This window comes from Eupeodes corollae, chromosome 2 (assembly GCF_945859685.1).
Source record: "Eupeodes corollae chromosome 2, idEupCoro1.1, whole genome shotgun sequence".
NCBI classification, from domain to species: domain Eukaryota; kingdom Metazoa; phylum Arthropoda; class Insecta; order Diptera; family Syrphidae; genus Eupeodes; species Eupeodes corollae.
Window position 1 is genome coordinate 132195736 of NC_079148.1, and position 16655 is coordinate 132212390.

Consider the following 16655-nt stretch of genomic DNA (forward strand, 5'->3'; position numbering starts at 1 on the left):
TTCCGCAGCTAACTTCAGGTTTAACAAGTATATTATATACTTTTCCTTTGAATTGGAATAAATTCTAATTTAAATTTTTATTCCTCCCAATATTTTACCTACAAAACTTAATTTAAAAAAAAAATCATAATTAAACAATTCTATTTTACACTCAGAATTGTCAATATCAATTTGTTGATCATAAATCTTCGATTATGTTCACCAAGAAAGTGAAGTCTTATAAGAATATCTAAAGAAAATGTCCAAAAGGAACATTAGTTACATTAAACCGCAAGATCCAAGTTTTTTGCAAAAGTTAAAGGCTCAAATTGGCTATAAGGAAGGTCCGGACGTTAATTCCAAGGTAAATATCAGTTTTTCGAAGAGTATTATTTTTTGAAAGAAAAATTATTTGATATAAATTTTCCCGCCCAGCGCCAAAAACTCGAAGATCTTGATAGAAATTCAGAAGACGAAGGGGATTACAAAGAAGGTGAGCGTGAGGGTGACTACGAAAGGGACGACGAGAAACCCCAAATTGTTGTAATAAAATCGGGCGACCTAACAGCCGAAGAGGCAGAAGCAGAAAAGCGGAGGATAGAGAAAGGTAAGCAAGAGTTTTTAAGTAGTTCCAAGTTAAGTGATGTATTATGGTGTATAGATAAAGATACTTAAGTAGAAGTAACAACAACAACAACAACATACAAAAACCAACAAAAAAAAAACAAAATATTTTTTGCTCAACCAAGTTTTCTTTGCATCCCGTGTCCGTGCTCGTACGTCGTACCCCGTAGCCCGTACCCCGTTTCGCCATCCAGGTCTTTGTCAGTCGTTGTTGTCGTCGTCGACGTTGTTCGTCGTTCGTCGCTGTCTCCGCGCCACGCCACCGCTACATACTTTGTTGTTGTTGCCTTCTCACTGCGTTTCAACCATTTTGTGTATATTATATACTCTTCTGTCAAAACGTTGTACATAGAGCAGTGCTATTTACACAATGTACTAAACTTTTCGCATTTTATTTTCATTTTCTCAAAAATTATCCGACTGTCCCTCGCGTCGTGGGTGAAAAAAAAATCTTAATTGTGTTTCAAAACTTTTAAAACCCTCAAAAACACACAAAAATAGTTAAAATCTTTGCCAAAAAAACCGTCTCATTAAAGTGCATTAGTTAATAAAAGTTTTTTCCTCAATAAATTTGCAAAAGAAAAAAAAATATTTTGTTTTCAAAAAAATACAACTCAATCGGAAGCTGAACAAGTTTTAAACAAAAATTGGTAAGTTTAAGTTTGGTCTGCAATTGAAAATCAGTTTAAATCGGCGAAAAATAAAATTTTCAAAAAGAAAAATCTTTCATAACCTCAATTTGTGTCCATGGGAGCGCCTCATATTGTGCAGCACTCTACTCTACACAGTGGGAACTCCCTTGGGTAATAGAACGAATGGTTGTTCCACCAAGTTGTTGTTGTTGTTTGGTTATTTTTTGTTGGTGCCTTCGTTGGTCGTTGTTGGTACTGTTGAGTTGAGTTAAGTTAAGTTGAGGCGCTTGTATAGTTTGTAGGGTTGGCGGGCTGATAGAAAAACAACGAGGGTCGGGAGGAGGGTTGATGACGGTGGTAGCAGGGGCACCAGCAACGGCGCGGCGGCGACGACGGCAAGGCAGGCACTTTTTACCAACAAATGTGTGTAGGTTTGTGGAAGAGGTTGAGGCAGAGAGGTGGAGGGACAGAGGGGCCCCCCAAAAGGAATTACCCGCGAAACAGAGACAGCATAATGTTTCGAGTCGACATCATCGGTCGTAACACCATTAAAAGGGGCAAAGAAGAGTAGGTACAGCACAGCTTTTGAATGCGGGGTGCAGGGGATGCAAACTGCAATACGAATATTTTTATATATTTTACATTTTTTTTTATTATTTTTTTTTTTGACTTAATTATTTTTCTAATTGATTTGTTGTATTTATTTTGTTTTTTTGTTTTTATTATTTTTAGAGGAAGCCGAGAAACCAGCCGATCTTAGTCAAAGGATTGTTTTCAAAACTAAAGCTAAAATAGTCGATGAGACATCAGTTAAAGTTAAAAAAGGTAAAAAGTTAAAGAAGACAGCGGCTAAAGAGGCAAAGAGTAAACTATCTTTTGCCCAAGAAGACGAAGAGGAAGAAGATTTTTGAAAAATTGGTAAGTGTAATAAATTTAAGATCTTTTGTTTTTTCTTTCTTTTTGCTAAGATAAATATTCAAACAAAATATAATTAATTTAATTTTTATGATTTGTTTGTAAACTTAAACAAAAAAAAAGGATTTTTAAGGAGTTCCAAATTGGTATTCCTTGATTTCAAGTCAACATGAAAATTTTGGTTCTTTTGAACAAGAATATACTTTTTCAAGGTTAACCTGTTGTAAAAGGTTAACTTGAAAATATTTGGAATCTGAATGACAAAAAAGAACAAATTTGCTTGGAAACTTATGAATAACCAAAAACAACAACAAATAAAGTGATAGTAGTGCATGAAGCTGATCTTATAATATAATTACTTTCCGTTTTCCCAATCGTATATTTGTACATATTAAAGTTTAGTTTCCTTTTTTTATATATTTGTTAGTTCCTATTAAACTGTAAAAGGAGTAAAGGTTATATATTGATTTGCTTTTATAAGTTTTAAATTTAAAGCAGAAGTCAACAGAAATTATAAACTTATCAAAATTTTGCGTTCTTATAACTTAAAAGTTCAAACTAAAAATTTGTATGCCCACTTCAAAACCTAATGAACATTTTTTTTTACCAAATGATCATAACTCTTACAATTTTAATGCATTCTAAAACATAATTCTTTTCCTCTTGTTGTTTTATTGAAACTCAGAAAAACAAAAACATTAACAAACAAAATATTGTTCTTGCACTTCAACTTGACTAGGATTACTTTTTTAAATGAGTATATTCGTATTAAGAAGAATTAGAGTAAAACAAAGAATTTATTTGTTGTCAAAACTTTTGAAACCATAACAATAATTATTTATATTAGTTCAGTCAACTTATTTGTGGTTTTATTCAAAAGTCTCGATGATGGATAAAATTAAATGTATTGCATTTATTTTTTAGGCTTTAAATAAAAAGAAAGTTACGACAGCAAAATTAGCCTAACACTTAACTGTCGTTCCTTAATAAAATGCATTTGAAATAATTTCGTATGACTTATGCATCGGTATTATTGGTGACGTACCTTATAGTCTTTTGGGTAAGAACTTATACATATTTTTGAAATCATATTAAAGACATATAATATTCAATAAATAGATGATTTTTAAAAATAAATATAGGGTTAATTTATTTAGCATTATTATTTTTCTGTGCATCCAAACATATATATTTCTATTTGATTTTAATGAATTAATAAATCAATCAGCCCTATCATGAATTCCATCGTAATCGGAAATTTTTACGAATCCCGAAAAACTGTATCATGAAATCCGTTCGTAGTGGAAAATCTCATACAATTTTGCATTCCGAACGGATTTCATGATGCAGTTTTTCGGGATTCGTAAAAATTTCCGATTACGATGGAATTCATGATAGGGCTGAATACTTCTGATGAAAGGCAAAATATGGAAAAACGATTAAGTGAAAGAGTATTTCTGTAGTTTTTGATAATAATTGATTTTTAAATCGATCATTAAGCCTATATCTAGAGAATAAGTTTTGTTATTTTTTAATTTAATTTGCTCAGAAAATGTAATACATAAATTTGAATGTTGCAAAAATTGAATTATTACTAAAGGAATTCACAACACAACCAAAAGTTTTTAAAATAGGTTTTTTTTTGATTATCATTAACCAAATTTGTGTCTGTATACTATTACCTGAAGTTTTAAGGCACTACAAATTAAGTGCATGTGTTTTAAATAAAAAATCAATAACTAATTGAACTTACACAGGTTACATTCAGCAAATGGACTTAAAGGTGGTGTTATTAAAAAAAAAACCTTTTCTAACCAGTTTAGGTACTGTGAATACAATATTTATTTGAAATTGTTCGAGTGATGAGATATTCGTTAAAAGGCTTTTACCATCAAAAGAGACCTCTTAGCAGGTTTTTTGACAGTTTCTTTTGAAAAAACAACCCTTTTTAATGTACAGTAGAACTTCCATAATTCGATCTATCAAAATGAAAGAGACAAAATTGGAGTTATAGAAACTTCGATTTAAAGAAATGAGACAAAAGTGTTTAATTTTTTTATTTTATTAAATGGAATGTTATTTAAGAAAAAAAAATGGTTTTTGATTAACAAAAGTTTAAAAAAAATCAGTAATCATTCATTTGTATTTTTTTTCATTACATTTCAATTTATAAAAAAATTCAATCTCGTTAATTACATTGAAAAAACGATCTGGCGTGTTGTTTTAAGTAAGAGAGCATCACGTATTGTTTCAAGGCTTAATGGACCTTAGCTTGTTTCGGCTGCGCAGTTAAGCCTTCACCTGGATCTGCATCAGCATCAACTTGATCGTCACTGATGGCTTCCACAAAAAATCCAGATACCATCCACGACTTTTTGTTCTTTCGATACTTACAGGAAAATACATTACTCCTTGTAAACATCGTGGCTTATTGCTTTTTCCGATCAAAAGATTTTTTTTTCTTTTTTACTCATATTTGCTGCAATCATACATGTTATCCGCTCTTTACTATTTTAACCACCGTGACATTTCTCACCCTTAAATGCCAATGTTTTATTTGGAAGGCAGTTATAAAAAAGTCTAGTTTCGTTGGCATTCAAGGTGTCATTTTTACTGTAACCTTCGATTAGTTTTGGTAGAACATTTTGTGTCCAATGCTCGAAGTCTTCTTGATCAATTTTGGCACTCTCTCCAAATAGTGTTTTTTGAACAATGTCATTTCTAATTGAAAAAAAAATATTGTAAACATACATACAAACTCTGTATGTACAATTTGTTGTCACGTTGAACCTACCTTTTTTTTAATTTACTAAGCCAACCTGTACTTGCAGCGAAATCAGTTTTTCCTCTTTCAGTTGCAAATCGTTTAGCCTTCTCCTTTATAAGTGTCCCTGAAATTGGGAGGTTTTTATTCCTGGCTTCCTTAAACCATTTGGAGACAGCCTTGTCAACACGATCATATTTCTCATTGAGGTTTTTTTGTCGTGAAGTTTCAGCATTTATTTTTTGATTTTTATCGGGTGGAAAGTAACCCTTATTTTATGGCTACGACTTTCTTTTTGACCCCACTCTCAACTTCATTTATGTCTTTCAGCTTTTGTTCAAAAGTAAGATGCTTTAATTTTCTTGTTGACATTTTAAATTCGTGAATTGCTGCTTTTCCAAAAAAAAAAATAAAACTAGGATCTTAGCATAAAAACTAGTTAACCCGTTCAAAACCGAAGTTGAAATGAATTAATGAAAAACATACAAACTCTGAAAAGCCATACATCTTCTTCAAACAAACCTAAAGAAATTAATCACAGTAGATTCAAGTATTTTTCAAAAAAATTGAAACAATTGGGGGTTTCCCAATTAAGAGCAAAGAATTTAGAATGTATCTACTGTACAAACGTCTAAAATAATTATAGTAGCCTTAGTAAATTTCGAAAATGAGGTCAACTAAAATGAGATTTCCCAATAGTAGACAAAAGTTCGAGTTAAAGAGACTATTTGGCTTTTGACATCAAACAGAATCTAAAAAATTCGATTTATAGAGAAATTCGGCTTACAGAAGTTTGAATTATGGAGGGAAAAATTCATGAAAATAATGTTAAAAAATCAAAGTTCTCAATAAAATTTTGAGTTATAGAGAAATTCGACTTAAGGAAGTTCGAGTTATTGAAGTTTGACTGTAATAAATCTTTAATATTATTTAAGCCAATGAAAATAATATTTTAACAGAATGGCGATTTTGGAATTCGAAATTTATCCGAAACTTGCTTTGAAATAAAATTAAATTATTTGAAACGTTTTCAAAAAGAAGATTTATTGACAATATTGTATAAACGGCTTTTTTTATAACATGTTTTTATGAAGAATTAAAACTCAATAATTTAATTTGATGATCAAAAATATAGCTTTCTGAAACAGATAAAAGTTTGCCATGTTTTAAAATAAATAATAGTGATTTAAAAGAAGCACTAATAAAAAGAAATTAACCCGTTGGCCACCATCATGGATTTAAGAAAACCATATTAACTTTAGGTTTGTTCCCAACCTCGACCGAAACTGCCAAATGTTAACTCCAACAATCATTGCCTAAATGCTGTTCCACAATTTACACAAATTTGGTAGTTTAGGACAGAAGAGAGAGACAATTTCATCACATGACATTTCTTTGGGCAGAAATTGTAAGTCTGTAAATGTCCTAGTGTGGTACGTAAATTGAAAATGAGCGTCGTTCTTTCGTTTTGCTTCGCATTGATTAAGTGCCAGACAATTTTTGCCAAGAAACCGTTCAATACTTTTTTGGCAGTTTTATTTTCTCGGAGAGAATTTCATCCCCAATCTTTAAAAAATGTTTGCCCAAATATCTTTGGAACAAACTTTTTATGTAAAACAAAAGCTGGTTATTGATACACACGAAATAATTAGAGACCCACCCTTAGTGTAATTAAAATTAATACCAAAGTTTAAACTATTCCTGAACTTTTTTTTTCTTGGATTTCAAATGCAAGTATGTTGTAGCTCAAAGTATCTTCTAGGTTAAAAAACACTTTTCTCCAATCAAAATCTTCATTTTGTTTTTTATATGTGCTATCTCTTGAAACACCTGTCTTACGATATGTTTTTAACTGAGGTGATGGGATTTGAAAGAAAATTGTAGCTCCCTTTATAATCATCCTTAACATTCTATTTACGCTATACACGTGCCAAAAAGCGATTAATATTTTTTTGGAATGTAATCCACCAAACTTTTGACATGCATAGTTTGTGATGAATCTCAAATTTAAAAATTTAATATTCATCAAAATCAAATTTTTTGAATCTGATTTTTGTTAACTATTTTTTCTAAACCTGTTATTCTAGAAAGAAAATTGTAAAAATTTCAGTTGCCTAAGTTTTTTCAGATTTCTATTTAGAGTAGCTTTTTTTTAAAGATGGAGGAATATGGTCATAAAATTAATAGGAAAGCTAATTAAGTTTAAAAAAGAAATAAGAACAAGTTTTAATTTATTTATTGTTGCAGATGATTCTTGAAATTTATTACTCAAAAGTATCTTCCTAAAAATATGACAAGATTCATGTTGAATTCCTTACAAAGCTATGGAAGTAGTTAACAAAAGAATTTCAAGATTTTGATTAAAATTTATTAAAAAAAAATAATTAAAGTAAAAATAATTCAAAACCTAAAAAAAAATATTTTGAAAGCTGTTACAAATTTTACTTTAAAACATTTTTTGCAAAAAAATATAAAAAAATAAAACTTGAAAATATTTTTGCAAAAAACGAAGAAGGAAAAAATAAAACAAAGAAGATATTTTATAGCCATTTTCTCCTTTTTTACACCCTGTTTTCGTTTGACGTGTCACCAGTCACCACCACCGCACCGTCGTCGTTGTTGTTGTCGTCGTCGTCGTCGTAGTCGACAACATCGACATCGTTGTCATCGTCGTCATCTACTTTGTCGTTGTCGTCTTTTCCCTGTTTCAACAAGCTTCCCATTTTAAAAACAGCTTGTTTTCTCTGTCCCTCTTTTGCTATATTTAATACAATTTTAAACGACCAACTAACTTCTTGCCGTCTTCGTCGAACCCCATCCCGCCCAATGCTCCATAGCCTTGCAACGCTTTCTATGAAACTTGGCTGGGGGATAGTGTATAGAAAATCGAGCGCATTCAACCTTTTTATTTTTAAATTACAATACAAAAAATACTTTATTTCTCGGTCGTTATGACCAATTGATAAAAATGACTAAAAGCCAGTGACAAAGTTATGTCTAACTTGGCATTGCTAAAATTATCAACGCCTTATGAGGTGACTCACTATATGAGAACCACGTTGAATTTGGGTTACAGGCCGAAGCAATCGGAATTGGAATTGAAATCCAATGGAATTCTGACATGGCCACTTTCGGTTTGGCTTGAATTCTGCTCCAATCGAGAGGATTCTAACTTATTATGAAGTCTATGGATGCCTAAAGTTTCAAATAAAGCAAATGAAGCATTTGGGGTCACAAAGGGGGCTGAGGGGTTGGAATGGGAAACTAGCTAATGCTGGGATCTGCTATTCTGCTGTTCGCTTCAGCTCGAGCTTGCATGTGCGATTTTATAAATCCATCGTTACAAACATTTATATATAGGTATAAGTATATATGTATGTAGGTTTTTATGAAGTACGTATTTTGTATCTATATCTACGAACTACGATGGCATTATACCACCACTACATGCACATAATATTATATACTCGGGACCTATGTATTAGTACGGTACATATGTTTTTTTTTTTAATATTATTTTTCGTGTAGGTACCTTGTCCGCTGATGAAAAAGTATGTGTGCGTGTCGAAAATAATTTTTCCTCGTTACTATACTAGAATTAACAAAATCTAATTTGTTGAAATAGAGTTTTTCATTTTTTTTGGTACATTGAATTGAAAAATAAATCAAATCCCATTTGGGGTGAGAAATTGTTAATGTTAACGTTGACGCAAAGGGCACCTAAGTGTTCCTTTTATTTTACAATGATTGTAGGTTGTAGGTGTCTTACTTACATATATACATAGGTACATATGTCAGGTAAATTATGTTGCGTAATTTCAGCACAAATTAATAGGAAAGTTGTTTACCCATGTAACTGAGAATGGAATGCAACCGATTGCCTGGCACCCTTATTATGCGTGGCATGGGGGTGATAATTGAGCTTGTAGGTTATGTTTTATTATCATCATCATTATTAACATCACTCCTGAGTGATGATGCCCTAACAAATGCTGATGGGATTGTTTTGGGAATATTTAATGTTTTTCAATTTGAATTGATGGGGATTCTTATTTATATATAAAATTTCCGTATTGACGAGAAATATTTTATTTCAGTCTTTTAATCGTCGATCTTATTTCCTCTTAGTTCGTTTTCTTTTAAGAAACAAAAAAAAAGTAATCGACAATGTTTTCGATTTTGCTTTCTCTTGAACTTCTTTCTTTTCTTCTTTTTCGACTTCGTCTTCTTCTTAGTTTTTGTTTTTTGTTTCCTTTTAGATATTCTCTTTGTTCGCCTTATATTTAATTTCTTTTTGGATTCTCATTCGTTATGATTCTTAGTTGGGTTTCTTTCCCTTAGACTTAGTTCAGTTGTTGGCCAGTTATTTAAGATTAGGAAGAAGATACTAGCATACCAATATGGAGGTGGAATTTTTAGATGAAGATACAAGAGGAGGATATATACATAAAGTAAAATTGTTCAAGCAGCCTGCAATCCAGTCAACTAGCCACCAGCTGCTTTTGAATCTCGAAGGCAAATAAGACAAAAATGAGGGCATTCGACAATAACTCAAATTTATATGATGTGCCACATACCCACAATTAAAGGGTAGCCGACCTATGCGGAGGGAAGACATTTGCTATTTTTTAAATATTTTATTAATTTATTTTATTTATTGAACCAAAAAAAATAAAACAAATACACATTTTTCTAGTGTAAACAAGAATTATTGTTGCGTTCTTTCGAATTATTCGATAGCATAAACAATCAAAAGTGAGGTACATACTATATATGTACAGTACAGTATACCAGAAATAAGTTTAGATAGGTACACATAAGTATGTAGGACGTAGGTACATATATTTTTTCTTCAACCGATTTTATTACCATCAGAAGTAATTATTAATTGAGGTATAATTTATTTATTACCTCTTAATTTGAAATTGTTGAATTAAGTAATGTTTTTATAAACCATTCAAACTGAATGTTTGTTATTTACCTTAAAATAATTTATTTTTAAGGGTGGTAACTTTTTTTTTTTTTAAATAATATTGCAGCCAAATACCTAACTTTTTTTCAATAAATTTTTGTTGGAAGGTTATAGCTGTTGTTGGGCGGCCATGTTGGCTTAACAATTTTATTGATTTTCTTGCATTTAGGTTGATACATATTTACAAGTATATAATATAGTAAACATATATATTATACGTACATAGATAGATAGATAATGAAGTAGAAATGGTATATTTATAGATTGAATGATGTTTTTAGTCAGATATTTTACTGAAGGAATTTTGTTATAAAAAATAGTTTTTTTTAACACATAATTTAGATATTGTACACATATTTGTATCATTGGCACACCTTTTGGAAACGATATAACTATGTACCTAAGTGTCATTAAAATTGATCTTTGATTTAATTTAACAATTTAATTTAATTGTTTTTAATATTGCCATAATTGCTAACTTAATATTTTAGTACTTCTGTTTACTTAAATATCTTGAAATTTATTTGCCTCTTTTGTATTTGTCATTTACTTGTTTTAAAGTTAGTAAAACCAAAATGACTCAGTACAAATATTTTGATTGTTTTAAAGAAGTAAAGAAGAATGCATTTCCTTTCCATAACTAGGTACTTTCTCTAAAAGCAAATGATGTATCAGTTTCTGTTTGTATTCCTTAGAAAACCTTATTATTGAACTCAAGATCAAAATTCCCTTAGAACTAGTTTTGTCGTTAAACTAGTTTTGATTTTTTCCAATTCACATCCATATTATTGAGTTCCTTCAAACTAGTGTTAGAGCAAAACCAGTTTTAAAAGGATTTATAGCTGGGTATAACTTTTCCTTAAATTAGGACTATAAAAGTTTGAATTTTCAAAAAAGTGCGTTTTTTGATTTCCATATATGTATAGTAAAGTGAGAAATTGCCAACAAAACGATCCGCAGCAGCCAGATTTTTGAATTTTTAAATTGGTGCAACTGAAAGAAGATCTGTCAGAATAATAATAAAAACAACACACAAGAAGAAGAAAGTTTTGTTAAAATCAAATGTTAAAATTAACCTAGCAAAGCAACTAACTAAAACTAATAAAATGGACAATTTTTAAGAAAAAATGGTAAGAAAATATTTGGAAACTGAGATTCTATAAAAAAAAGTGCATTTAACAACTGCTTCAAGGAGGGGGTTTGTTCGTAGACTACTACACTAACATGTGGTGTTGAAGCGAGCTTGAAGATCACCTCAATTCTTTATATATCTGAATCGAGTTGAAATGAGCTTGATTTGATTCCCGTCGGAGATCGGAGTCGAGTCAAAATTTGAGAAAACCTGTGTGGAGGAGTTGATTTTACAGATAATGCATTATGGTCTGTTTATTTGCATGTTTTTGTACAAAAAATATAGTTTTATTTTAATCAAATTAAAAAAGAAATTTTACATGGAGAAAGTAGCGTATTCTTATATGTTGCTGAACCATCCAGTCCTTCAATGTTTAACACGAATCAAACTATCTCACTTGCACTTCGTAAGAAACATCGAAACACCATTTGCATTTTAGAAAGTGCTGTCAAACTTGATCATTTTTAAATCTTCTTGTGCGGTGGAAACACCAAAAAGATTTATTTAATAGAAACTAAGATAAATTCTCAGTGGAAACATAGCAAAACTTAGCTATCTTTTTTATATTCTTGCAAAATAAGCCCAGCTAGTCCATTTTCATTAACAAAACTAAATAATACCAACAGTAACAGATTGATTTTTTTCGCCAATGAAAAACACACGATTTCAAATGCACAACTACTCAACGAACACAGCCATCGAGATACAAATGCAATATCAATCGTACCAACATTTGAGAACGAAATCATATAAGATCCATTCGAGACTCGTATAAATGTCAAAAACTCATCCATAGTAAGGTTCTACTCTAACTTTTATCGGTGTTATTCATACTATGGATATTTTTTTGTTATTCGTGTAAAATTCTACTATACCATGGATAGATTTTCCAACAAAACGCGGGTAATATAAAAAAATGCTTGCGTTTTTTCTTGGAAATATTTTTTATTTTATAAAAGTTATTTCAATATTTGTTTTAACTTTTGTAAAGGTACTTTGAAAATATTTAATGATAAAGGGATTTTGAAATTTGTAGGCTCGTACAAATATTCATAAAACTTTCAATATTTTTAAATTGAACTTATATGAACTTCAGGGTGTTTTTTTGCGACCAATATCTTGAGGCAAATAAAGAAATTTAATTTCCTAAGGCCTTGTAAAATTATCAAATTTTGTATGTGGAATTTAAATTTCTTGAGCGTGTACTAAATTCAGTGGTAATCTGTTATAACGAAATCGCTTACTAGAAAATATCAATTATTGCTAACTAATCTTTAAGTCCCAGAAGAGATTCATACAAATTGTAACAATCGAAAATCGGTTTTAACGATATCACCTATGAGGACTGTTTTACGAATAATAAAACAAATTTTGCATTTTCGTTTGCTAGAGAAAAAGGTAAAGCTAGTGTAAAAATTTAGTCTTTTTTAGTAAAAGCTGAATTTATTTAAAAACTCGAATTCAAGGCATAGATTACGTTGCATACAACTTAAACAAATTGAAATTTTGCGAAACTAAAAAACATTGTCTTTTTTTTAAATAAAAAACACAAATTTGAACATTGGTTGTAATGAAATACCCGATATGACAACAAAAATTTCCAGTCCCATGGAATTCGTTATAACCGATTTTGATTAAGGACGAAAATTTCCATTCTATTACTTTTTTTTACATTTCATAATAGTCGGGAAAAAAGGCACTAATGAACATTTAATGTTTTTTAGGGTTGGGTTCGATATCCCGGTTTTTATATTCCCGTTTCTTAAAATTCTGTTTTTTTTTTAATCCAGCTTTTTATAATCCCGATTTTTTATAATCCCGCTTTTTGTAATCCAGTTTCTTATAATCCCGTTTGTTAATATCCTGATTTTGCAATCAAAACCAGTTGTTTAATTTTTAAAAAGCGCGAGATTAAAAAAAAAAGTAAGATAGTATTCTTTTAAAACAAACTTAAATCAATTAACAGAGCCAACGATAGCAATAAAACCGTTATCGAGAGTTAGATTTGCTGTAGGATGCATATTTGTTGTGCAAGGATTAATATTGTAAACCAAAATTAATGTTTATGTATAGTAAAAAACAAAACAAATTACCAAATTTGTATCTTTAGTCAAGTAATTTAACATAAAAACCTTTGATTCACTCTTATTGTTATTAAGTTTAATGCACGTATTTTGTAAAATTGTTCGGCAGATAGAATAAGCGGGATTTTAAAAGACGAGAATAAAAAAATTGGTATTTTAGAAGAGGAGATTTTAAAACTTTTTTCTTTTACGCTCCGATACGCTCCCGTTTTTTCATAATAACTACAAAGCTCGCAAACCATTTAACTGATATTTTATGAAAATACATACTATGTGGTACTTTTAGAAAAATGTTTATATCATTTGCCAATCGTCACTTGGCTCTCACTATTCTTATAATAGCAGATTAATGTCCGATTTCATAAACAAACACTTTTATCTAAAAGCTTTTTAAATTTTATCAGGTGCCCTACTCTGTATTGAATCTGATATTCGATTTGTTTATGAATTCCTACTCTGTAAAATGTTCGAATTGAATAAAACAATCATCTAGTACTTTTTCGATTTATCGAATAGATTTGCCTAGTCTCGAAGTATTTCTTATGAGATTTGTCAAAGCAAAAACATAAAAAAAATTAAAAACAAATCACAAAGAAGACTTTTTTTACACTTCACTGCTTTGCAATTGCCTCATCTTCCTTCTTAATTCAAGCTTAGAAAGTTTAAGCAGATTTTTTCATAATCATTTGGTTTTTGTGTTGAAATTTGTCTTTTGCAAAGGTACAATACTTTTTTTCTTTCAAGTCATACGAATTCCACCATAATTTCAAATTGCTTTTGTTTCGTATGCACATTTTTTGCTGATGCTTCCCTGTAATGGAATTTATTTGCTTAAATTTTGAATAAAATTATTATATCCTTGCTTATATTTTATCTATTTTATACAACTTAACACAATTTTCCTTTTGTGTCCTTTAAAAATGACTTTCGAATTGCAGTTTGTTACCTCTCTTGGTGTAGAAACAAAATTTTCGTTCTCGAACGCTAATGACATTTGGAAACGCATTGCCAGGTACGAAAAATCCGAATACGGATTTGTCATTCCGTAAGTACTAGATTTCTTATCCGTATTAGAAATAGAGAGTACAAAATATTCATTTTCGAAAATATTTGCTTTCGAAACGCATTACAGAGTAGGGCCCTAGGCCTTTAAATTTTGTCAGTTTCACCAATCTAAAAATGGGAAATTTCTTCATAACCCGGTAAAAATAAAACCCCTTTTTTCCTTTTCTATGAAGAGAATTGTGTGAGAAAAAATGAGAAAGCAATATATGTTGAAATAAGTGACAAGAATCGCTTTGGAAGGTGGGAACCTCATTTTGAAGGCAATATCATCAGTCTGAAAAGGGGTTCTCGTGAACGCGGAATACTCTGGAACGTCGAATAACTTAATGTTTTTCTTCGTCAGATGAAGATAATCAATCTTATATTTTAATTAAAAATTAAAATCATAAAAATGATATTATAAATAGTAATGCAATGCTGAATTTGTTTACCTATTCATTCTGTATCTCCAAACATTGAGAATAAACATTTTACAAAACAAAACATCAGCTGTCAATTTGTCATATTAATTTTTTAAAGACACTTTTAAAATTTAATGAGCCAAAAATGGGCATTTTGTTTTAAAAGGCGTTTAAAAGCTTGTTTACTTTAAAAACGCTTGGTGAAACCACAATGTCCCATTTTACAGTTTAAAATCCTGTTAAATGTATAAAAGTTGGTATAAAATTGGGCATAAGAAGTTTTAGGCAGTTACACTGTAAGAAATAAACACAATCATTTTTGGAATGACAATTTTAACTGTTTAGTTTTTTAAGCACACCTTCAATTTTTTTTTGTTGAAACAAAATTGGTTCGCGGTTAATAACTTATTCTAAGACCCCATATTTAATTTTTAATAATCATTCGATGTTTATTACCTTAGAAGATTAAACTAATCGTAGTACCCGGTGCGTGGTGGTTAGTGCGTCATGCAAGGGGTCTTGGGTTCAATCCCTGCATGTACCACCTAACCTTTTCACGAGTACTGCCTCTTGCGAGGAATTGACAAATCCTCCAAGAGTAATTTTTTGTATGAAAAGTGTTTTTTTCAAATTAGCCGTTCCGAATCGGCATATAAACTGAAGGTCCATTACTCGCACACAGGGATGGTTGAGAGTTGTAAGCCACTAGGCCCTGGTTCTTCATGGACTGTTGCGCCACCTAATTTATTTTATTTATTTAGATTAAAGTAATAATAACGAGTGTTTTTTTTTTAGAACAGATTGTTTCAAATCTGGTAATACTTTTTTGGAGTTGGTCTTTTTGACAGCTGTCAAAATAGAATAGATTTATTCCTTAATTGTTTAAAAATCGTGCATATATTTTTTCCAAAAAAATAGGTTCGGTTAGGAATCATTTGTTAAGCATAATCTCGAGTCATGCTCATGTTGAATGGAGTCCAAGATTGTACGATTTAACATGTTATGTTATGTAAAGTCGCTTGCCTATAAAGATAAGTCCGACGCGGTTGAAAGAGAGTATTAGGGCAAAAAGTGGTTGGAAATTGGTTCTCTCGGCTGGAATTTCCTGATAATTAATTTTCGAATACGATCTGTTTAAGTTGGCCCAATTAATTTGAATTATATAAGATCAAACACCAAAAAGCAGTGTTAAGTGACCAAAAATTAAATAGAAACACAATTTGCTTTTTTAATTACATAAAAAGTATACTTATTGTTTATTTTTAATAAAAATCATAAATTTATTACATCAATTATTGCATATCATGCATACAAGGATTCGTAAAGCATACAAGGATACATGTATAATAATAAAAAAACATTGTTCTAAAGACATTTTTGTTGTTGTTTTGGAATTCATTCGAATTATGGTAAATTAACTCCTAAAATGTATAAATGTATGCTGAATTCATTGAAAATAATAACCAATTTCATATCGATTGTATTGTTTTAACTCAACAGAATAAACAGTGGTGGATACAAATTTAGCACACTTGAAGAAGATAAGAAATATCGTTATTTTACTTGTATAAATTTTGTTCTTAGCAACTTTTAATTTTAAATAGTCACTGACAACCATCTAAAAAACTAAAAAACTGTTACTCTTAATAAATAAATTTGTTTTTGTTTTGAAAAAAACTGCATAAGTTTGTAATTTAAACTATTTTTAGCTGGTCATAAATGTATCACTTTTAAGTCCTAATACAATTTTTAATCCGTTTAGTTTAACAAAAATGCACTTTTCGTGGTAATCCGGTATTTGCTTATCAAAATGTACTTAAATAGTCATGGCCAAAGAACAATGGTGCTCGGAAGATAAATGAAAAATAATTTTGCAGATGAAAGACAAGGGAAGGACAGTTTCTGGCATATCCAAGCTGTTGGAGTGCTCCAGAAAAATGGTTTACAACGCGCTTCGGCATTTTGAAGAATTCGGAACCATTCAAGACATGGAGCAATGTCCTCTTAAAAGGAAGACCACACCAAAAGAAGACAAAGTAATTTATCGTTTGTCAACCAAGGATCCGTTTCAGAGGTCCAGTACCATC

The 16655-nt window shown here is 30.4% G+C and overlaps 1 protein-coding gene across 1 annotated transcript in view; it reads left to right on the plus strand.

Moving 5' to 3' along the window:
- The window catches only part of LOC129944280 (uncharacterized protein KIAA1143 homolog), a 33490-nt gene continuing 16835 nt past the window's right edge, over window positions 1-16655 (plus strand). The window contains exons 1-3 of the mRNA XM_056053619.1: window positions 1-343; window positions 415-586; window positions 1968-2153. Of these exons, the coding sequence (XP_055909594.1) occupies window positions 239-343; window positions 415-586; window positions 1968-2146 (456 nt within the window). The 5' untranslated portion in view covers window positions 1-238 and the 3' untranslated portion in view covers window positions 2147-2153. The remainder of the gene's footprint in view (window positions 344-414; window positions 587-1967; window positions 2154-16655) is intronic.